General features: G+C 32.6%; 1 protein-coding gene across 1 annotated transcript in view; it reads right to left on the bottom strand.

Annotated features, from left to right (window-relative positions):
* LOC105213012 (ice-structuring glycoprotein) overlaps positions 1 to 24728 on the bottom strand; it is a gene marked incomplete at its 5' end in the record, with an annotated part of 73006 nt that overhangs the window by 18525 nt on the left and 29753 nt on the right. Inside the window, 5 exons of the mRNA XM_054229940.1 lie at positions 4329 to 4421; positions 5584 to 5637; positions 5828 to 6616; positions 11256 to 11666; positions 13699 to 13926. Of these exons, the coding sequence (XP_054085915.1) occupies positions 4329 to 4421; positions 5584 to 5637; positions 5828 to 6616; positions 11256 to 11666; positions 13699 to 13926 (1575 nt within the window). The remainder of the gene's footprint in view (positions 1 to 4328; positions 4422 to 5583; positions 5638 to 5827; positions 6617 to 11255; positions 11667 to 13698; positions 13927 to 24728) is intronic.

The raw sequence follows: 24728 nt of genomic DNA on the forward strand, positions 1-24728 counted from the left end.
TATAACGGACATGTGGAGCATCCACAGGCAAATATTCAGTTTATGAAAAACAGCAGCAGGACCACACACGCAAGCAAAAAATACGTTTTCACAGTGCATTTACATGTACATACAGATAACAGATATTCAAAAATTCAATTGATAAACGTTCAAATATTATATGTATTTATGTATGTATGTAGATACATTATTTCAGCAAACATGATTATCTATGCATGCACCCATATACATTTAAGTCTCTTACATATATATAAACACGTACATGGCACACATATGCACATTCATATGTATGTATGTATTCGCACGTGTGCACGAGTATTGGAAAGCTTTTTAAATTAATGAATACAATAATCGCGATATTGTGGAAATAAAAAAAGAAATGCCTACCGATATATTTTATTTACTAGATACATGTGGTGTTGCTTTAATATTTGAAATTTTTTGCCAAGAGATCAATCAAATATATCGAATTAATAATTAACAATTAATTCTAGACGTTTACAACTTTAACCGAAAACGCAGCAATGTGTGCTTTGAAATCGTTAGAGCACTTAGCCTAAAAATCTTGTTTGATATTTAAATAACGCTGTCAATAAAATAACTACAATTTTCCTAAACTATTTGGAACTAATCAAATAATAATATGTCATTAATTATCAACGAAAGATTACGAGTTCATATTATATCGTTCATAATTCAGTAAAGCTTTTCTTTACTATATTAATTTAGTCAAACTCGCTGTTTTATTATTGTATCCGATACTGTTGCTATTTTCATATTTATATTCATTGTTTTGATAGGAACACTTGCCCTCACTGACATTTTTACATAGTTGTTACATAGCGTTTTGTACGCTTAAAAGCATAAGTATGCTTCACAACAAAGTAGGTTATGCCGTTGTTGTAAATTGTGAGGCCAATGTATTGCATGTCTTGCGTCCTGTAAATCGTGCATATACCACATTGCCTACAGAAGTGAATTCTCAATTAACATTAACACTAGTTACAAAAATCTTCCTCATACAAGCCTACTCGTTTTTCAGTTCACCATGTGTTGAACTGCTTAAGCGATTGTTTGTGTTTATGGGCCAAAACTAAAAACATACTTTTATTACAAATTTAACATCACAAAAAGTGTAATTCCGAAAAATACAAGAATAATTTCGCAGGAAATATTAAAATGCATGTAAGCATATTATTTATTATTTACATACATATGTGCACATGCACTTGCATATGCGTTAATAGGCAAGATTGAGATAGTTCTGGGCTTGAACCTACATAGTTATATTACGAACAACGAAGGCATTCAAAAATGTGAAGGTTATCATTCGGCTAATAGTGTCAAATACGCATATTAAAAGAAAACTAAAATATTTACAGTTTTAGTTTAATGATTTATGGCTAAAAGTTTTAATTAGAGCATTTATTAGCGAAATTAATTAAATTGTTATAAAGTTAATTCGGTAGCAACAATATTGATAAGGCCAAAAACAAGTGGCAAATCGAATACTAGATTCATAAATAAATCCGATATAACTTTATGCAACTCCGTTAATTCGAAAAATGTAAGAAACCATAACATTCTTCTTTAATTAAAAACACTTCATTAATATATAACATCAAACTGGTGGCTTAAGAACTTAAATTATTGAAAATATATTTGATAATTACAACAAATAACTAGTTAGTAGACATCTAGTCGGTCGATATTCCAAGATCAAGTCTATGACACATTCTAGACAAATTTAAAAGTAAAATGATCTATTCTAAATTACTAAGTGGTACGCTAGAATTTAAGAAATTGTCGCTAGAATTAAAAAATCCAAAGGTCGGATACAATGTTTTCTTTAACTGAAGAATTCTTGAAATCGAATGTAAAACAAAAAAACAAGTAAGGCAAAGGAAAGTTCGTTTGGAACCGAACATTTTATACTTTCGCAATTTATTGATGCATTTTTATTAAATAACACAATTTGACCCATATATTCGGCATAAAGTCCAATAGAATAACGAAAATCATCATAAATAATATATGAGGGCTGAGGTAATTCATGAAACGATTTCACTCATTTTCACCACCAAGATACACTATATCCAAGACCATACACTTACTTAATTTTGTTAAGATATCACACATATTAATCGATATATGCGGAATAAAACCCACCGTATTTTTGAAAAACCTACAATTAGGTATATGGGAGCTAGGACAAGTTATGACCCGATTTTAATAATTTTTGGAACAGAAACACACTATTAGAAGACAAAAAATTCCTCTGAATTACATTAAAATATCTGAGAAATTTACCGATATTTACGGTGAAAAATTACCCTTAGGCACTGAGTTCTTCATGTTCGATTTCGACAATTTTTCCACAAGTGAAGCCACAGATCTTATACAGTATTTGTGTAAAGTTTTATTCAGCTATCATCGTCGGTTTCTTATGTATACATTATAAAGTGAAGGAATTAGATGGAATTCAAAATTGAGTTATATGGGAAGTAGTCGTGTTGTGAACCGATTTCGCCCATTTCCATCCGTGTCATCAGCGTGTCAAGAAAGTATTATGTGCCGTATTTCATTGAAATCGGTCGAGTAGTTTCTGAGATATGGTTTTTGACCCAAAAGTGGGCGACGCCACGCTTATTTTCCATTTTTAAAAAAAGTCCGAGTGGACTTTCTCTTCTGCCATTTCTTCTGAAAAATTAAGTGTTTCTGATGTTTTCCGTCAGTTAGTTAACGCACTTTTAGTAGTTTTCAACATAACTTTTGTATGGGAGGTGGGTGTGGTTTTTATCCGATTTCCTCCATTTTCAGACTGTAAAACGACTCTAGAGAGTTTGTTTTATGGTTTATATAGCTGTAGTAGTTAACGAGATACGTACAAAAGACTTTTTCAAAAAAATTACATTAAAATATGCTCCTTTTTATTTTACAACTTTGTTGCTAAGAAACTTTGTTGCGAGAGAGTGTATATATAAAGTACATAAACATGCATATTGCTTCCATGAACAATATTAATGAATGGCAGTAATGTGCAGGTATAAGCTCTTCATATGCCGGCCTTTCTTCTGAACACTCCAAGAATTTATAATTTCTTTGAGATGTATGGTGAAATGTGGATCCATATTATTTTTTATAAAGTGATAAACCAGATGTTTTAATTTTAAAGAAAGGGAAAGCTATGAAGTTTGGTAAAATTTAAAATAGTTATAATTGTCTTGTGGGCTATTGGTTGTTTATGACAGTCTTCATCAAATTATATTCATAAACTGAATTTAATCCTATGATTAATATATTTACATAACGAAGGACGTAAGGGGGATAAGTGAGATTATTTTTTTTAAATGGATATTCTCGATATGGTCTACTCCGAATATTTTACCTTTTTTAGCTTGATATAATACTTTTCTTGTGTCTAAATAATTTACATTACGCATTATAAGATATATTGCAGTAAGTACCTCAAAGTAAGCAAATGTTTGATTAATTAAATACTATATTAATTGTTAATATTATATTAATTGTTACACAGAATGTGATCAATAATATCCGCATACTGATAAAGTAGTTATATATAGTGAATACGTACAAAAATGCAATAAATTCATTTAAATGCAATACTAATAGTATACATACATACTTAGATATGTATATATATGTAAGTAGTTAGCTATTTATATTTCTGACTTTAGACACTTTTCATGTGCCATCGGATGATCAAAATAGAAAATGTGACATTCGTACATATCAATCTCTATTTATTTAATAGTTTCTATTTTCCTGTGATTTCGATTTGATATAACATGTTAAATTTTGTGTGCGTTTTAATTATTCGCTTACTAAAAACTATTGATTTTGAAAGTTGGAAAGATCGTTCTATCTATCGTTCTATATATCTTTGTGTAGTAAGGGGAATATCAAAAAGGTTTTGTACTATAACCTTATTAAAATGAAGTGTTCTTTACAAAAATGCGTTTATAAAATGTCTAAACAGAGGCTCACATCGATTGCAATGCTGCAAAAGAAGGTATTTACTAAATCCACTTCGTTATGTTTCCTTCAATAACAAATTATGTGGACGATGCAAGAAAAAGCAATATAAAAAAGTTTCGTTTCGACAATACTTCGAAAATTTATTAATCTACAAAACTGATTTCAACTGCACATCTTTCACTGTTCTATTGTTTGTCAAGAAATATAAATAGCAATCTTCGTATACATACATATATGTATATATAAGTTATAAAGGTAGATTAAAAATAAAATTTAAATTCAATCGACTGTTAATGTATCGTTAAATAAATCATACAGCATGCACCCACCTCGATTTTACGTCCCTCTACCACAGTGCCGTGAAGACGTTCGCGAGCCCGTTCAGCGTCGCTGCTATTTGCGAACGTTACAAAGCCAAAGCCCTATTAGATGACACGTGAAACACCATAAATACACATCATAGTGTGCCACATGCCACATAATAGTCGAAAGGCAACATTGTGCATTCAGTATATTGCAGCCATCGTATTATCAACACATCACCAGCAAATTGTAATCGCAATCGCATGCAATCGGACAAGAATTATAGTATATATCGTAAATAAAAAGAGAAATATAAATATATATATATATTTTAAATTACAGTCATTCAAAACGAATAAGGGCAATAAAATCAGATTCCAATAAAACCATATACATAGTATTTCTAAGCTATTTCTAATTCACTGGGGGAATGGATGTGGCATGCAATATACGAGTATGCTACTAAACTTTTTTACTTCACTCAGATATGTATGCATTTATAACATGTATTTTTTTGCGATACCACCTAAATGTTGACTAAATCATTTCCCAGCTCTTCTTGATTTTTCTAACTTAAGGAATAATCTATTTAAATAAAAATACTGAAAATACAACCTTTGCAATCCTTTATTTTTCAAATAATAATATTAATATGACAATAACAACTGAAATTGGGTCATTAATGATTCGGAAACTTTGAATTTAGCAGCGCGGTGATTTTGGTTAGAGTTCCTCTCTCTTTCCGAATATTGTTCCTCCACTCTTCCTATATGTATGTATATAAGTATCAGGCTTTATTAGTTACTGCTGACAAGCAAACAGTTATTTAATACATATGTACATATGTACTCGTAGAAATGGCAAACAGTTTAAAAATGCAAGGTTTTTAATTAACAAAACAGTTTTATTAAACATGTTCAGCCCTGTTATAAATTATTAAGGACAACTTATTCAAATATCGTTCATGTAACAAGACACCTTTAGATGATTCAGTTTAAATTTGTAACTTTATTTTATTATGGTTTAGTAACGCCAGTGTATTCATATCTGTACATCTGTTTTAAATTGAATTTGATACATACAAAAATATAAGTATGCAGGAATGTTAAAATAAAGGCTGTCCTCACATTTTATATCTGCAGACAATATGGTCATACTGAATTATGATTTTGAAACTAATATTCAGCATTTGATGATGAAGAAGAGATAGGCAAGAAGTTTAATCTAATTTATTATGATTACATAATGAATTATATAAGATAATCCAAATCATTTACTCACCTTACTGCCACGTTCATTGAAAATTATTTCCACATCCAATATAGTTCCAAATTGCTGTATTGGAATGCAAGAAGAGGTAGGGATGTAGATTACATTTAAATTGTGGCAATGTTCAGTAGAAGTCCACATTAGAAATAGAAGAAATGGGTATATTAAATAGTGTAAAATAAATACAAATTTCTCCATTAGTTATGGAAGTATAAAAAAATACATTGAATTTAATATACAGGATGAGTTAACTCACCCCAAACATGGCGCGTAAGTCAGGATCTCGGAATCTGAAAGGTATATTCGAAACGTGTAAACGTTTCGGTTGATTTTTGGAATCAATGATAGTTTGCTGTTGCTGTTGTTGATTTAGTGGGACTAGGGCTGAAGTGAGACTGGTGGCAACGGGGGTCGATGGCACGGCAGAAGTCATGATTCCACCACTTGCACCAACACCGCCTGCGTTGAGGCAGGCAATGACTTGGGAAGTGTTCGCTCCGCTTACCAATGGCGATACAACCGAATCAGAGTCAATCGAACCGGGAACCAACTGTGAGGTGGACATGATAGTAGGTAACAAACCACTGTTGGCGACATTGGCAGCAGTGCTTGTTGAGACTAGTGCGCCGGAAGCAGCTGCTGTAGAGGTGGTGGAAGTTGTTGCGGTACCGACAACGACTTGACTGCCTCCCATACTACTCATGAGATGTTGTTGGTGGGTGTTTCCTAGCAATTCTTCTGAGTTTCCAGATGCGATGGTGGGCGAGGATGTGGGGGCGCCATTTGCGGCAGCAGAGATGTCTCCTGACGAGACTACTCCACTAGCTACACTGTTCCCGTTTGTAGGTTGGTTCTGATTACTTATGCAACTATTTGGACTGTTACTAATTGTGGCTGTTACTGTAGATCCCACAGTTCCAGAATTGTTGGCAATCGACGTCATGCTGCTCCCTCCACCACCGGACCCTCCACCAGAGCTGTTTGCACTGCACTGTTGTTGCTGGGTGGCATTGGACTCTGTGTCATTTTTGGTCAATACTGAAGACTGATGGGAAGGAAATATAAAAAATATACAGGTTATTAAAACTGTTATTGAATTATAACAAATTACGCCATCTATGAAGTACAAAATATGTGATAGTTTTTATTTGCATGCATTTTGATATAAAAAAAAAATCACGCTTTAATATGAATTATTAGTGAGTCATAACGTGTACATTAACATTGTAATAAATTTTATATTCTAAAAGTATTTGAAAGAATGGCAATTGAAACAAGCAAGGAAAGGCTAAGTTCGGATGCGACCGAACATTTTATACTATCGCAATTTATTGATGTAATTTTATTAAGACAACACACAATTTGACCCATATACATATTCGGCATAAAGTCAAATAGAATAATGAAAATCATCATATATAATTTTCCCCACCAAGCTACACTATACAAGACTATATGCTCACTTAATTTTGCTAAGATATCTCACATATTAACCGATATATGCGGGATAAAGCCCACACATTATTAGGTATATGGGAGCAAATGGAATTTCTGATCCGATTTAATTTTTAGAACTGAGACAAACAATTAGGAGAAAATAATTTCCTCTGAATTAAATTAAAATATCTGAAAGATTTGCCGATATTTTCGGTGAAAAATTACCCTTAGGCACTGAGTTCTTCATGTTGATATCCAGGGCCTTGAAAAGTTATAGTGTGATTTAAAAAATTTCAAAAGTGTCAAGAAAATATTATATACCGAATTTCATTGAAATCGGTCGAGTAGTTCCTGAGGTATGGTTTTTGACCCATAAGTGGGCGACGCCAGGCCCATTTTCCATTTTGTAAAAAATCTGAGTGCAGCTTCCATCTGGCATTTCTCATGTAATATTTAGTGTTTCTGACGGTTTTCGTTAGAGGGTAAACTCACTTTTAGTAATTTTTAACCTAACCCTTGTATGGGAGGTGGGCGTCGTTATTATCGATTTCTTTCATTTTTTGACTGTATAAGGAAATAGCTAAAAGAAACGACATAGAAAGTTTATATAGGTTAATTTGTTTGCAAGATATATACAAAAAACCTATTTGGGGGCGGGGCCACGTCCACTTGAAAAAAAATTACACCCAAATATGCCCCTCCCTAATGTGATCCTCTGTTCCAAATTTTACTTCCGTAACTTTATTTATGGCTTAGTTATGGCACTGTATGTGTTTTCGGCTTTCGCCATTTTGTGGGCGCGGCAGTGGACCGATTTTGCCCATCTTCGAAAGCAACCTCCTCAAGGAATATGTGTTCCAAGTTTCATTAAGATATCTCAATTTTTTACTTAAGTTATAGTTTGCACGAACAGACGGACGGACAGACAGACATTCGGAATTCAACTTCACTCGTCATCCTGAACATTTATATAAATATAACCCTATATCTAATTCTTTTATTTCTGGGTGATACAAACAACCGTTATGTGAACAAAACTATAATACTCTTGTGCAAGATGTTGCAAGAGTATAAAAAGTACTCATGCTTTTGAAGTTATATGATTTCAGCTGGGGAAGTTTCTTTAGAATCCTAAGCTTAAAAAACTTAAAATTTGTATGAAAAATAATATCTCGTTTTAATATATCCTTTACGTGGCTGAGAGAGGTAATTTAAAATGAAATATTATTTCCAAAAGACGGCAACAAAATCAAAATTTATTTTTGTATTTTTATGAGATAGCAAGACAAAAAATTACGACTCAAATAATATGGGTAATCAAATTAAAGTAAATTGTCTATCAATATATTTCTATTATTCACTTCAACAATCTGTGATTATGTATGAGTATCTCTCTCTTCCTAATATATGTATGTATATGTGCGTTTATATTATGTACTGTCATTACACAAATTCGATCCGTCAATTCAACTCCACTAGAATATATACTTTTACACAGTCTGACACAATTGATGAAAATAATAGTTACATAGTAATATGATAATTTCAACATATCTGTTCAAAAATAATTTAAGTTTTAACTTTTTACAAGCATATCCCCCACCCCATGAGGTTTCCGCTTAGATTCTTCAATGATTCTTTCTGGAAACAGCATTGGGAAACTTTCCTGGGTTTTCCACCGGATAGATCAACTTTTAGTAGCCCATCTCCCTAATAAGTAAAACATATAACGCTCTTTCAGTAATTTAATACAAACTTACTTTCTTTCTGTGCTCAAAGAAAAATGCAACAAAAAAAACTTGTTTCGAATATTTTTTATTGGGGAATAATAAGAAATTTAACTTATGTTGACAAAAGTGATGATGAAATGTTTAGTTATTTTTTTCATTGCGTTTCGAAATAGAAGACTAAAGGCAATTGCACAGTGGTCCCGCCCATAGGGCAAAAAAAAAACACATCTCACGATTTTTTGTCAAAATGTATACAAATGTCTTCTAAATTGTCCAAACTTCCTATTTGCAAACTAGGGTTTCCTAAAAATCTAACGGTACTTTCTCAAATTATTTTTAATGGATTTTGAAGTTAAATGTATTTATTTTAACTTGTGAAATTAATTAAGACTAATGTGATTTGTGTTTTTAGTGAAATAAATGTTTTATATCATCCGATGGGGCTAATTTTTTTAATATATATTTAAAATATTTTTCTAGATTTTTGGAGAAAATTTCATAGCGATATCTCAACGGGAAGTATTTATGACCGTGCCTTCATACAAGCCGAACCTCTGTGAATTGTGACAAAATTACCTTTAGTGGAATTATTTCTGCTTTAGAAAAGCTCGCGCTCGAGAAATTTCGCAGAATTAGCTCCCGGCGAGTTTTCTACTGTCGGAGCCCTTAGACTATAAAATATAGGCAAACTATCCAGGAAGGTTAGATTACTTCGTTTTGTTATGGTTTACCAAATATGAGATCTTATATACATATGTCCATATAATTTCCATTAACGAATAATATAAGAATTATTCTATAATATTGTTCTCACATATATAAATACTTTATTTTCTCAGAGATAATAGTGTCTTCTATGCATGCATACATTCGCATGAATGTATAATAATTCATAAACGAACAAAAATATTTGATGACCAAAACGGAGCACTAATGGCAAAACGATAAAAGTTCGATGAACATGGTGAGAACTATAAAATTTACTGGATACACCACAGAGAGAGGGGTAATGTAATGAACAAAACTCGCGTTATTTAATAAGGAAGAATCTGATATGTTTTTAATTACTTTAAGTTACAAATTACATGCATATCAAAAAGAAAAACTACAAGTATGTACATATACTTAGATGACCGTATGCAGATTCGATGGTTTGAAATAAGTCAGTGTGTGTGTATATGTATATTAGCAATAAAAACTGCATCTATAGCTTAAAGTTTGATTATGTACCAACGTATTCACATAAAAGATATAAAGTTTGAGGTCTAAAACTTGGCATATGCATATACATACATACATATGTAAAATAATAATGTTAATCATAAAGCAAATTTACAAACGATTTGGAGACAACCATGGAGATCAGCAACCCTTTATTTTTATATAACAAGCATTTATGTTTGTAAGTACAGTGGAACTTCTCTAACCCGAATCACCATAATCCACAGAAAAATTTCGAGTTAGAGAGACTTCAAGTTATAGAATCTTCCTTAAAACGTAAAATTTTTCAAACAGATGGAAAATATAGATTTAAATATAGTTTTATTTATTTACTTTGCAAAAAGTTTTATGAGCATGCGTTAAAACATGTATTCTGTAATTTCGTTTGTTGCAATTTGCTATTTTTGGCTCTTGACGTCTGTATCCCATGCCTTTGTTACATTATTTATGCAATCCATAAGTGCAATATTATATCTTTTGTTCCCCTCCGTACAATATAGAGGGACTCTTTTAAAATTCTGCCTCGATAGCAAAATTTTAAATTTCGTATTATGCCCTGGTTGAAAAGTTCGATTTATGGAAGGAGATTTGTATGAAATTTTATTTCTATTGCCAATTCAAGAGTTCGATCTATGGAGAACTTCGAGTTATAGAAGTTCGATTTATGGAAGTTCCACTGTATTTTAATTTTATGTACATTGCCGAGACTACCAATAATAGTAATGGTATTAAATACTCCCTTTTTTCGGAAACACTTTAAATCCTTTTCGAATTGAAAATTCAAATATCAATACAAAAAGGAAAGTAGCATGACAATCATCCTTAAGCTATGCTAAGCTTAATGCGGGTACAACTTGTTTGTGTTATATATAGTATAGTATATGTATATAATACAATCACAGTTATGAACATAAGTACTGGAAAAATTATGAGGGGATGCAATTGTTGTTGTTGCAGTGGCATAAATATTTATATAATCGCAGCGGTAATTTAGGCGCTAGCAAAACGGACACAACACGAATAATTCGATTTCATTCCATTTAATTCAATTTAACTGGATTTTGTATACATATGTATGTAGAGTAGTAGCTAAGTACGAGTACGAATAATTTACATGAGTACGAGCGAGGATGCAAAAAACATTTGCATAATATTTAGTACGTTGATATGTGAGAGGTGGCAGGTCTTGCATATATGGCATGTGGCAAGTGAGGGATCATCAAGTGGCAATCGCTTGACCAACGCACTACCACATCACCCTGTGCAAATTTTCTCTAATATGGCAACAACACTCACTAGAACAATACTTTGCGGTTGCGGCGGTGGTGATGTAATCGTCAATGTTGGTGTTGGCACCGGCGTCGACGTCGGAGTCGGTGTCGACGGTTGTGACTGCGTTAGCAACTTTGGTACTTGTTGCGATGGTTGCTGTAGCATTTGGTGTTTGTGGTGGATATTCGCTCGATGATGTTGTAGCAAATTCAATTGCTGTTGTTGCATCTGTTGATGATTGTGTTCTAAGCTATTAAGGGTGGGCGACAATCCATTGCTGAGCGCAATTCCAAGTCCGCCATTATGCTGTTGCGCCGGAATACCACTTAACAAAGGAGAATTCACAATTAGCTCTCTCGTCGTAGTTACAGCTGTAGGTGATGTGATGGAAACATTGCAGCCGTTGAACTGCGATGTCACCGTTGGCAGATTTGTCTGCGGGAGAATGGTGTTTGAATGTTTATTCACTTCAAGATTTCATCCATTAATTTAGTATTAATAATCTCTTGAGATTTATTCTACTTTTTAGTTTGCATGTTTATTGAAAATTATAACTAATTTGCAAAGTTTAGAATATTACCGAGCTAAACCAACACCAAAAATTCGTTATAAAATAGCTAAATACATAAATACAAAACAAAGTTATTTTTATTATATAAGTCCCATTTAATAATTGTACAATCATTAATAACATGCGTGTCATTTGCTTATCGCTAAACTGCACCCGCAGTAATGACAAACAGCAACGGTTGTAAAAAGAATAGAGATTGAGATTGAAAGCTGCTACCACATACACATCTTTTGAGAAATCGTCTATGCGAGAAATGAGTTGAGAGAAGAATGAATAATCTACTGAAAGCAATTCGAGAACTCTCAATACAGACTATTCCACAGGTTTTTAAATAATAATATCTACATTTCAACTCACCAATAAGAACCGTATACTAAATGTTGTTTAATGAACTTGGTGAACACCAAAAAAAAAATAAAACTACAACTGATGAGAACATTCGAAATCTGATAAATGTTTTTGGATGACCGTAAATTAAGGTTAGTCGAGATAACTGACAATCCTAAGATATCAAATGATCGTGTCGACATATTTTTGCAAATGAAGACTATGTTAAAATTACATGAATCGAATCGGTGTGTACATTGATGTATTACTTTGCGACTTACACTTAATGGATTTATTGAAAAGCGGTTTTATCTCAGAAATTCAAACGTAGCTTTGGAACTTTGGACAAAATTTTTCAAGTATAAACACTTTAATAGTTGGTGTAATTAACAAGTTTTACATTTCAACAACATTGTCGAAATTCTTATGAAATTATGATAAGTGAGAGTGACTAACTATAGAGGTGAATATTGTTTTTGAACTTTAAATTCCAATACGCGCTTTTAAGTGGCTCAACTCTTGATGACGTACGTACATTTATTTACACTTAAGATGTATTTTGCTCTAACCTACACTACAATTATACAGTTCAATCAATATTCAATCTCTACATTATGAAGAGTTAGTCAATGAATTTCTTTTGTTTTTCCATTACATCTAGGATCAATACAGGTTATGACATGTGATAGGGACTTTAAATATTAAGTTTGTATATAATACTTCTATGCACAATGACATATTTGACATTTTTTGTTTTATTTGAAACAATTATTGTTTGACTACTTGTGTTGATTTTAGAGAATCCAAATAAATAAATTAAGGACAGAGCTGAGAAACGAAAAATAGATAATTCACAAAATAATAATAGTAAAATCTGTGAATTACTTTTACTTAAGTTAGACAAAATGTTATCGCATGCATTGTCACAAATTGAATATGTAACTATAAGTAAAGGCTTTAGTGTATTGTGTGATATATTTTCGGTGCATTTACGTAACTCAACACACATTTGTGCATAACTACCTTGCTTATATTAGAGATTAGTATTAGAATTATGTTGATACATACATATATAATGTTTAATTCTTAAAACTGTGAACAATTTTGCTCTCAAAGAGTCCCATCCTATAAGTGTCGAAATAAATAAACGATATCATGCGCATAACAAATTTATAACATACAATTTATTTATTTCTGTTGGCATATCAGTTTACATTGACTTCTTTAAATTAATAGAAACAAGCAAGTTCATGTTTTCATAAAGCTCAAACCTAAACTTTGTTTCCAAGTTATTTTTCTTCCCATTCATAGTGTTGGTTTGTAAATAGACACACACACTTTTACTCACATTAAGTTCACTTGTTTCTGTGCACGGTGAATAGAAATAGTTTACATTAAATGGTTAAATATGCATGCAAACTATCTTAAAAACAAACTTGAATAAAAACGAGTGCATATTTACAGGCGCACAGTAGATTAGCTCTCTGACATCGATTCGCAACCACACATTCAAGCAAACTTTCAGCGCATATATCACATATGTGCAAAAATGAGTTTTTATGCACTTACCTTCTTCTGTTGCATATAAAGCTGCACACCAGCGACCGATGTGGCTACATTTGTACTTCCCGAGACCTGCGTTCCACTCTCAGACTTTATTTGCGAGACCGGATCAGTTTTGATGGCCGCTACTCCCATGGATAGGCTGTCAGGATTGGCAGCGCCTACCTGCGCACCGGTGGACGGATAGCCAGTCGGAGCGCCTGGAAATGGCGCAACACCGGCCTGCACCACGTGCTGTGAAGACAGAGCAAGAAACAAGTCGTTAGACAATATTTAAATTTGTCTGGTAAAGAATAAACAAAGGGAATAAGTAAATTCATTGAATTTCTCTCAAGGAAACAATTTTTCACAAAAAATTACTCCCCGCTGTGCTTACTTCATCCGTCCGTGAAAAAAATTAAGATATCTTGACGAAACTTTGAACTCTGGGAGGGTTGCTATTAAAAATTAGCGAAAACCAATAAAGTGTCATAATTAAGAGGGTCATCTCGAGTGATGGGCTCAAAAAACAATATTTTTATATTCTGGCAACAAAGTTGCTAGAGAGTATTATAGTTTTGTTCACATAACGGTTGTTTGTAACACCCAAAACTTGGCACAAATATTCCTAGGCAACATAAGAAGGTTAAGTTCGAAAATGGGCGGAATCGGACCATTGCCACGCCCACAAAATGGCGAAAACCAAAAACACATAAAGTGTCATAACTAAGCCATAAATGAAGTTATAAAAGTCAAATTTGGAATAAAGGATCGCACTAGGAGGGGGCATATTTGGATGTAATTTTTTTGGGGAAGTGGGCGTGGCCCCGCCCACAAATCGGTTTTTTGTATTTAACTCGCAAACCAATAAAGCTATATAAACCAAACTTTCTGCAGTCGGTTCTCTTACGTACCCCACCACACACCATGAAAATAGTTGAAATCGGATAATAGCCCCGCCCATCTCCCATACAAAGGTTAGGATGAAAATTACTAAAAGTGGGTTAACTAACTAACGAAAAACGTCAGAAACACTAAATTTTGCAGAAGAAATAGCAGAAGGGAGCTGTACTCAGATTTTTTTACAAAATGGAAAATGGGCGTGGCATCGCCCACTTATGGGTCAAAAACCATATCTCAGGATCTACTCGACAGATTTCAATGAAATTCGGTATATAATATTTTCTTGACTCCCTGATAACACAACACAAATGGGCGAAATCGGTTCACAACCACGACTCTTCTTATAACTAAATTTTTAATTCCATCTTATTCCTTCACTTTATAATGTAAACATAAAGTACCAATGAAGATAGCGGAATAAAACTTTACACAAATAGTGCATATCATCTCTGGATTCACTTGCGAAAAAATTGTCGAAAACGGATCATAACTTTTCAATGCCCCAGATATCGAACATGTCGAACATGTTGAAATATGGGTAAATCTCTTAGATAATTTAATGTAATTCAAAAGATCACACTAGGGACTTACTTACTCGGTAAAAGTAGAAGAAAATAGAAATGGCAGAAGAAAGCTGCACCCAGATTATTCTTTTTCGGTATATTGAGTCATAAGTAAAAAAAGTATATCTTCCTTTTTTAAAAGCTTGAATGACAGATGCTATAAGGGGGTCAAAGTTGGATGTTCGAAAAAAATTCGAAAATTACTACACCATTTTTTTTTTTTTTAATTTGGTATTCGTGGTTAAGCGACCTTCCTCTTGTTTATCGTATTTGTCGTAAGAGCGTCTCTTCAGCATTCCTATTTATTTTTAAATTCTTTACATGGTTGCACTTGCGCATATTTTCAATTGAATATTATATGTATATTTGAATTTCAAATTTGAATTTTATAATATATTTTTTGTATTTTATATAATATGTAAATACGTATGTATATAAATATACATAATATAATTAAAAGATTTTTTTTAATGGAGAATAATGATGAAAGATTTGATGTAGTAAAAGGGGTGAAATTGTTTAAAATCTTTCTCTATCTTTTGTGTAGCCATTATAATGATTTTCGTTTCTTTGATTGGTTTTATAATGCAATGATTCTATACTGAAAGCTATAGTGTCAATAAATTACACAGATTGAATTGAAAATACAGTAATCACCGCTTAAGTGCCACTGCTAAAGATGGAACACTTTTGAGGCACCAAAGCGGGATGGCACTTAAATTAATTCCGCTTAAGCGCCTCGAGGTAATTGCCAAGTTTTTCCTCAAATACTTTCAACTACTTTTTTTCTTTTAGAGAATGAAAATCACATTTGTTTTTTATTAATTAATAATACAAAAAATAAATATGTGTATGTTTCCCTGTTGACAATGCTCAGCGCATTCAATGCAAAAAATATTAAAAGGCACTTAAAACAGGAAAATTGCAAACATTTTTTTATTTGTGGCTTAAATGTTACAGGCAAGTGGGAAAGACTCTTAAGGAAAAAGGTTCTATGTAAATTTAGAGAAAAAACAACGATGCCGCAAAATATAATCACATAAGCTGGAAAGGCACTTAAACGGCGATCACTGTACATAAACTGGTATGCGCTTATGGCTAGTCAACCAAAACAATAACGCATATGTAAATCATGTAATCAAACTTAATATAATGCTTTCAGTTATAGCATAAGGTTACGTAATTTTGTGCATTTTTGATATCGCTTTCATTATCAATGAAATAATAACTTTGGTAATCCAGTTTGCCAAACATACAAGTGTCACCTCAATTCGTAATAGCCGAACCATGTCTGTATGCAGAGAGTCTCAATATGTATCAGCCATTTTTAATTAAATATGAACGCACATCGAAATTCAATTGATTAAATCAGTTGTGATTGTGAACGGAATTACAACAATCCGTATTGGCCTAGTAACTCTGAAACAACAAGACTAACCGTAGTATCACCACGCCACGCCGCCTAACTGGAGTCAACTGCAGATATTATTATGCTATAAGCATACCAAAGTGGGTGATGAGTAAACCACGAAATTCAATTCGAAGGAATATTTCCACAAGCTCAATTCACTTTCGATTTGCGTAGGTTACTCGTAGGTTATTAGGCGCATCACGAGCACGTTTAATTATTTATGTATTATTTTTGTTAAGCGTTTCTGCTTGTCAATATAAATAGAGCCATGTTAAGTAATTTTATAATTTTTGGATACTATTTTGTTGCAATTTTATTATTTATTTGTTATTTTTGTTGAGCGTTTCTACTTAACTAAAAAATCAATAGACAAGGCCATAAAAGTCCAGTATTATGCTTATAACAGTTATACGGGTGCACCATCTTTAACATTTATTAACAGAGTTAGTGTATGACATGTTTTGTAATCCTATTCGGTATAGTTCTCAACGTTTCGTTGTCAATAAAACCAGATTGGACCAGTTGAATGGCTGATACTGAACCTAATCATCAGAAGTCATATTCATACTGTGTTATATAAGAAATATAAGTAATAATAAGAAAATTTTTGTATAAGAGAATATAAAACACATTCGAAGACAGGCCTTGGCCATGATTTTTGTGGATTAGATTGTGGAAAAGAAAATAATATCTTCAATATATACAAGTTTTTAATTACATACCGACATTAAAGCGCGGTCTTTGGAAAACATAACGGATATATATCACTATCTCAAGTCCATTGTTTTAGCCCATTTAGTCATAATACAGTTGAACTTCCCTAACACGAATCACCATCATCCACAAAAAACGTTGAGTTATAGAAGTTTTCATTAAAACATAAAATCCTTCAAAAAGATGTAAAATATATTTAGATTTATACACAGCTTTATTTATTTATTTCGAATAAAGTTTTTTTGCTTAAGTACATAAGATAAACATAATTTCTGGATTAGTTAACCCATCTACATAACGGGTCATACTAACTTATGTCGGTAAACTTGTAGAAGATTGGCATGATTTGAATTAAGTGCCACTGCTAAAGATGTAAGGCTTTTGAGACACTAAAGCGGGCAAGGCACTTAAATTAATTCGGCTTAAGTGCCTCGAGGGCGCAAGCACCAAGCTTTTTCTCAAATCGATCTACTATTTTTTTCTTTTAGAATGAAAGTCACATTTATTTCTTATTAATAACAAAATTACTTATTAATAACAATAAATATGAAAAAAAACATTACAAAAATATGTGTATGTTTTTCTTTTGACAATACTCAGCACTTTCAATGCAAAAAATATAAAAGACACTTAAAAGTGGCAAATTGCAAACATTTTTTTATTTGCGGCTTTACACTCATTTAAGCGGGAAAGGCACTTAAACGGAGGCTTTAAGTGGGGAATGCAAATTTAGAGAAAAAACAACGACCGGGGATGCACTTAAGCGGGGATCACTGTAATACTATATGTAAGTTCTTTAAATACTTGACGACATACACATCTACCTAATAACAATTTTCAGTTACGATTAGTTTGTATATATGCAATACTGTGTAATAAAGAACAAGTGTATATGACAGCTGGCATTTAATAATTTTTCAACTTTACCGTTCATCACTTATGATCACAACTTGCCACTTGGCAAGCGTTGCAGGCGTGGCAAATTTTGCCGCCTGGTTAATCGCAATCCTCAGTTCGCTGCCAAAAACCAAAAAACATGAAAGCCATTACCACCTCTGCTACCCAGCAATAAATTTGAATTAGAAAGGCGCATCGTTGCCATTGAGCTCATGATTTGACTGGTGGGGAGGAGAGGCTCATTTATATGAGTTCCACCAAGTACTTTTAAATACGGCAGCAACACAAATCCGAAGCAATTAGCAGCCGCATTTGGGTACCGCAGCGTGAATATTTGCGCCCAAAGTATCTACCCCATGGCGATCGCTCAGGGCTAGCAACTTGGCACCAAATGGAAATTTATTGTGAACGTGTGAATCGATAAAGATGAAATGTTGTATATACTGCAGATGCAGTTTCTGTTGCCAAATAAGACGGTAATATAATTAATAAGTTTCATATATTTTTCCTTCTCATCACTCAGTTATCTATAGTTTAAACTATCTAATGGACGATTGCGATGCAATTCGTTAGTAGACAATTGCCAACTGTTTGGATTGCTGATATTTATGTTTATTTTATAACTCACGTTTAGCTTCAGCATTGATACATACATACATATAGTTATTACGTTCTATTACGTTTACGCATTAATAATTCTAAAGTTTGATAACACTTGCATGTTATGCTGAATTCACCACTATGACCAGAAGTTAAGTGAAACATAGTGATATATCCAATCCTGGTTGTGATAAATAAAAATGTGTTGAATGTAGCGAATTAACACCCCAATTGTGTAAGGCTACTGAAGATTAGTCGCCAGTGTAGTTGATCTGGCTACTGAAGGTAGATTTCAGATTACGATAGGCTATCAGGTTCAGTATCCTAGAATACATTTTTGACAATTATTTTGAAAATACATGGCAGCATTGTTCAAATGCGAGTGACAATTTGTGAAGTAAACAAAAATAAATTCTTTTAATTAAAATGTGAAAAAGAACTACATATATTGAGTGTTATGAATTATTTTTCGTGAGTCGGGAGGAAAGTTTGAATGTCGCATTAATTCAGATTTAACAGATATTTTCATACTTGTTGGCCGCATTTTAAATCCATCAACCGATCAACTACTGTCCATCCAATTCTGAAGATTTGCGCAGCGGTACAATTCTTTGCTGAAGATAGCTATCAGAAATGCCAAGGGAATTTCACAACTAAATACAATGTCAGTGATTCTTACAGATGTGACCACATGCAATAGAAAATATGCCCAAGACATATAAAATTTAACATAAGTGTAGAAGAGCAAAATACTACTAAAATAATAAATAATAACCTGGAAATTCTTGGTGTAATCCGATTACAATTCAACTATATGTATATATATTGCTTTACTCAAAATAAACTTTACTTGAAGAAACTGGTCTTGATCAGTAGCCTATTTTTGACATATTTAGATACTATAATGAGGGGTGATAATAATAGATAATATGCAAAAAATGGCGACTGGCGATATACAAGTAAAAATTAAATTAAATATACAAGTAAAAAAATATATATAAGTATAACATAATTAATTTTTTTATTTTATTTTCATTATTTGTACGTAACAATGACATGAGAAAGTTATTGCGTTTATATTATAAGATCAGATGGAATAATTCTTGTTGATTCACTTGAACTGGGAAAACACATCGATATATGTACATAAATATATAGCGTTGGATAAATGGGACCATTAAAAAAAAAAACAAATAAAGCATGAGTCATTCTTTGGATTTAGCCTACACCAAATTTTTCCTGTCCTCACGCTTCAAGACAATTCCCACTGAAATAATATTATATATAGTCGACGCTTCGCCCCACATTACTCTTATTTTAATGTTATACATATTGAATGTTATGTATTTTTTTAAACGATTTGAACTTTTAAGCCTATTTTCATAAAAATATTCAACAACTGTTACTGTAAGTTGATTTCAAAAGAATTCATAAAAAAAAAATAAAAATTATTTGATAACACGAAATATTATTTTTATACTCTTGCCATTAAGTTGCTAACAGAGTATTATAGTTTTGTTCACATGGCTTACAATGTAAAACCAAACGAGATAGATATAGGGTTATATATGTATATTAAAATGATCAGGATGACGAGACGAGTGGAAATCCGGATGTTTATCTGACCGTCCGTCTGTCCGTGCAACAGATAACGTGAGTGAAAATTAAGATATCTTGACTTTGTACACAAGGTCCTTGGTCCATGGTAGGGTAGCTATTGAAAATGAGAAAATCGGACTAGTGACACTAGTGACTGAAGGTTAAATTAGGGGTGCTATAACATAACGCCATATCCATAACTATTGGCATAACCGTAATATTATTTACTATACTCGATTATTGGTTTTATAGTCATACACAGCATTTGTAGTTTTAAATCGGTCCATTGCCACGCCAACAAACTAGCAAAAACTGAAAACACATAGTGTCATAACTAAGCCATAAATAAAGTTATGAAAGTAAAATTTGGTATCAAGGATCGCACTAGGAAGTGGCATATTTGGATGCATATATTTGGAAAGTGGGCGTGTCGCCGCCCCCTAATACGTTTTTGTGCATATTTCCATAAACCATAAAAATAGGTGAAATCGGATAATAACCACATATAACTTAATTTAGAATACCAGATGATTCCTTCGATAGCGGAATAAAACTTTACACAAATACGGTATTTGAAGTGAGGCATCACTTCTGGACAAATTTTCTAAATCGAACTATAACTTTTCAAGGCTTCAGATATCGAACGTGAAAAACTCAGTCCTTAAGTCCTTAATTCAGAGGGAAACTTTATCTTTTTATAAGTGTGCGTCTGTGCCAAAAATTGTTAAACTCGGGTTATAACTTCCCCTAGCTCTCCTATACCTGATTATAGGTTTTTCAAAAATAAGGTGGGCTTTATAGCTTATAAATCATGTGTGAAAACCTAATATAGGTATATGTAAGCTAGGGGTAGTTATGACCCGCTTTTAACCATTTTTGACACAGAGGCATAATATTAAAAGGAAAGTTCATATAAAATATCTGAGAGATTTACCGATGATTTCGGTAACAAATTAGCTAAAGAGACTGAGGTTTTCATGTTCGATGTCTGAGGTCTTGAATTACTTGAGTTTGAATTATTTTCATTTAATATATTCGTGTATTAAAGTTCGAAAAACGCACAAATTACAACAAATATATGTTTCAAAATAAGTATTAATTATTGTTACGTAACAAAACAAAAGCTACTTCAACTGTTTGCGATTTGCAAACCGATGGAGAGTAGCAAATATTTTGACAAGGTAAACTCACCCTTTGATAAGCACTGGTGACATGTACCCAATATATTTGATTGAGTCATATATTACAATCCGCTTCTGTAAAAAACTGTATTCAATGTAGGAGCTTGTGGACTGTAAGTATATGCCAGCTCAATGATGAATAGTTTGTACAGAGAAATCGAATCGTTAACTGACTTCATGGTCTACCAACTGATACAGTGGAACTTCTATAACTCGAACTGCTATAACTCGAAGATCTCCATGACTTGAACTTTTTAGTTGGCAATAGCGTTTAGAAGACAAATTTCATACAAATTTCCTTCCATAACTCGAACTTCAATAACTCAAAGTTCTCCATAACTCGAACTCTTAAGTGGCAATATAAGGCAAATTTCTTTCCACAAATCGAACTTTTCGACCAGGGCATAATACAAAATTTTAAATTTTACTATTGAGACTGAATTTCAAAAGAGTCTCTCTGTATCGCATGGAGGCGATCGAAAAATTTGATCTAAAACTTATGAGTTGCATAAATCATGTCACAAAGACATGGGATACAGACGTCAAGGGTCAAACAATAGCGAACTGCAACAAAAAAAAATACAGAATACATATTTTAACGCATGGACATAAAACATTATGCCAGTAAATAAATAAAACTGTGTATAAATCTATATTTTACAGCTTTTTTTAATTAAAATTCTATAACTCGAAGTCTCTCTAACTCTACGAAGTTTTCACTTATATTTCTGCATTTAAGAAATATAGGCTTTGGCATGCTGTGAAACTGACAATAACTTAAATCAAATAATACATATGTACATAATAATCTTTTTACAATTGCTCTGAAACCACTTACTTCCTTCAATTATTTTAAGACGACGTATTACCAAATATTTTCATATATACATAGCTACACATGTAAGCAGTTATGTAAATGTGTGATCATACAGTTAATTGATGGGTTCCTATTGGTGGTGGCCTGTTTGTTGGCAAACTTGTATTTTCTCATTTGTTACGCAGTGAATGCAATGAAGCTAAACGTATTGAATCACTTCACCAAAGCCAGTCGAATAGATATGATAAATCCCGGCGACGAAACGCATGATTCGTCACATTACCTCACATAAACTGGACTGGTGGCCCTTTCATTGCTGAATAGCAATTGTATTTTAAAATTTTTTTCTAAATCATTGATCATTAATAGCAAAACAGTTGTTACCTAATGAATAATCACGAATGTAATAACTACGACGAATTGAAAAGAGTAGATGTGAATTTTTTCTAAAAGAAATTGAACGTTCATATAAATTAGAGAGGAGAACACAAACAGACTCGAAAAACAACAATAATATGGTCAGTATGATATGCTAGGGAAGTGTATTGCATGAAGCAAAAGCTTTACCCACTGATTACGCAAATTCAAAGTTGCTAAGAGAAGTGTAATCGTTGTTTCTGTGCGAGGGCTGCCGACGTCAATGGTTCCTATGAGTGTTTTAGTACTCAGAAAGAATGACATTTGTCAAAATGACAAAATACGTTGGCATGGTTTTCTTTACGTCTGTTAACTCATTCAAACATTCTCATTGTCTAATTCTTCTGCATAGAACTTTATGGATGGCTAAAACACACCGTAATACCTCATTCAAAGAAGTATATGTGCATTTCTGCTTTTTTACATATTGGAATTGCTTTTCGGAATTGGGTATTGCATAGTAAATATGTATGTATATGTGCAAAATCAGTCTAGCTGATCTTTCTTACTGAAAGTGTCTCTTTTTAGTTACAATTTGTTCGCAAAATTAATGTAGGTGTATTAACTTAATGAAATATTAAATATTTGATTATATTTATTTAACTTTAAGCCTAAAATACCTCTTAGTACTAGTTTATTAACCGAGGAACAAGGAATAATCATAAGAATGCATGACAGAGGTTCCAAAATGCTTCTAGACCAAAGCGACATCAAAACCGTATATCAAAATTTCTTAAAAACCCCATTAATTATGGGACAGTGCAACGCAGCTGACGAAAAACAAAATTGATGAGCGGTGCAAAAGGATGATTCGACGGCTAGCAGTTGCGGACTCGATAAGTAGCCGCCAAATATGGACCAAGTTAAGATTGCAAATAACAAGAAATATAATTTTTCCAATTATTTCCAAATAATTTTTCTAATTATATTTATTGTTAAATAGCAGCCCAAATGGGCTGCATTTTGCTGCAGTGGAAAGACATCTACATACATGTTTTATATCTATTGAAATGAATGCTAATATTTATTTAGATATTTTAGACAGCGAGTTAATAAAATTTGCTGCAAATATTTATGGAATATAACTGGACATATCAATCCACACGAAAAACGTCTTAAGCGGTCGGAAAATTCCCTTATTACAATGTGCAGCATTGAGTTCGAACCTAAATCCTATTGAGGATCTCTGGGGGATCCATTCTGCTCCTGTTTTTCAAAACGGAAAGCAGTTTGAGACACTGCGTCACCTTCAATTAGCCATAAAGCAAGAATTGGCCAATATTTACATAACTATTCTTCGATAAATAGATAATTCTATGATTAAGTGGCTTAATTTATATATAAGAACAATGAACAAAGAACAATGCTACGCACTATTAAAATAAACATTTCTTTCAGTTAAACTCCAATGTATAGGATTTACTGGTAAAAATAGTAAAATGCACATATAAATATTTACTATTAGCCTGAACTTAAATTCTGTTTTATAGTTTAAAAACATTTTAAATTTATTAATTTTTTGGTTTTTTTATATCGTATATACCCAGAAATATTTTGCATATCACTTTATGTAGTTATCCACGCATATCTAATTTAGTTGACTTAACAGTAATGGCACGCTTTATAGCCTAGACAGACGGAAGAGTTAACCCCGGTTAACTGCGCTTTTGACAGACAGACGGCATCAAAACGAGTTACAAGCTTTGTATATTTACTGCTGGCAGCTACTGGCTTTTTGGGAGAGGAAAATTTCAAAAAATGCAAGTTACTCTCACAGCTAGTAAAAGTTAAGAAACGGAAAAAAATTAGCAGATGGACATCCGAGTGCTGTTTTTGGCAATTACGTCGTATTACATCTTAAAGATTAATCAATATAATATTGAATAAATTGTTATTCAAGATCTTTTAAACTGAAGTAAATGAATGACAGTAAAAATGCAATTGACTAGTATAAC

Source organism: Zeugodacus cucurbitae, chromosome 4 (genome assembly GCF_028554725.1).
Source record: "Zeugodacus cucurbitae isolate PBARC_wt_2022May chromosome 4, idZeuCucr1.2, whole genome shotgun sequence".
NCBI classification, from domain to species: Eukaryota; Metazoa; Arthropoda; class Insecta; order Diptera; family Tephritidae; genus Zeugodacus; species Zeugodacus cucurbitae.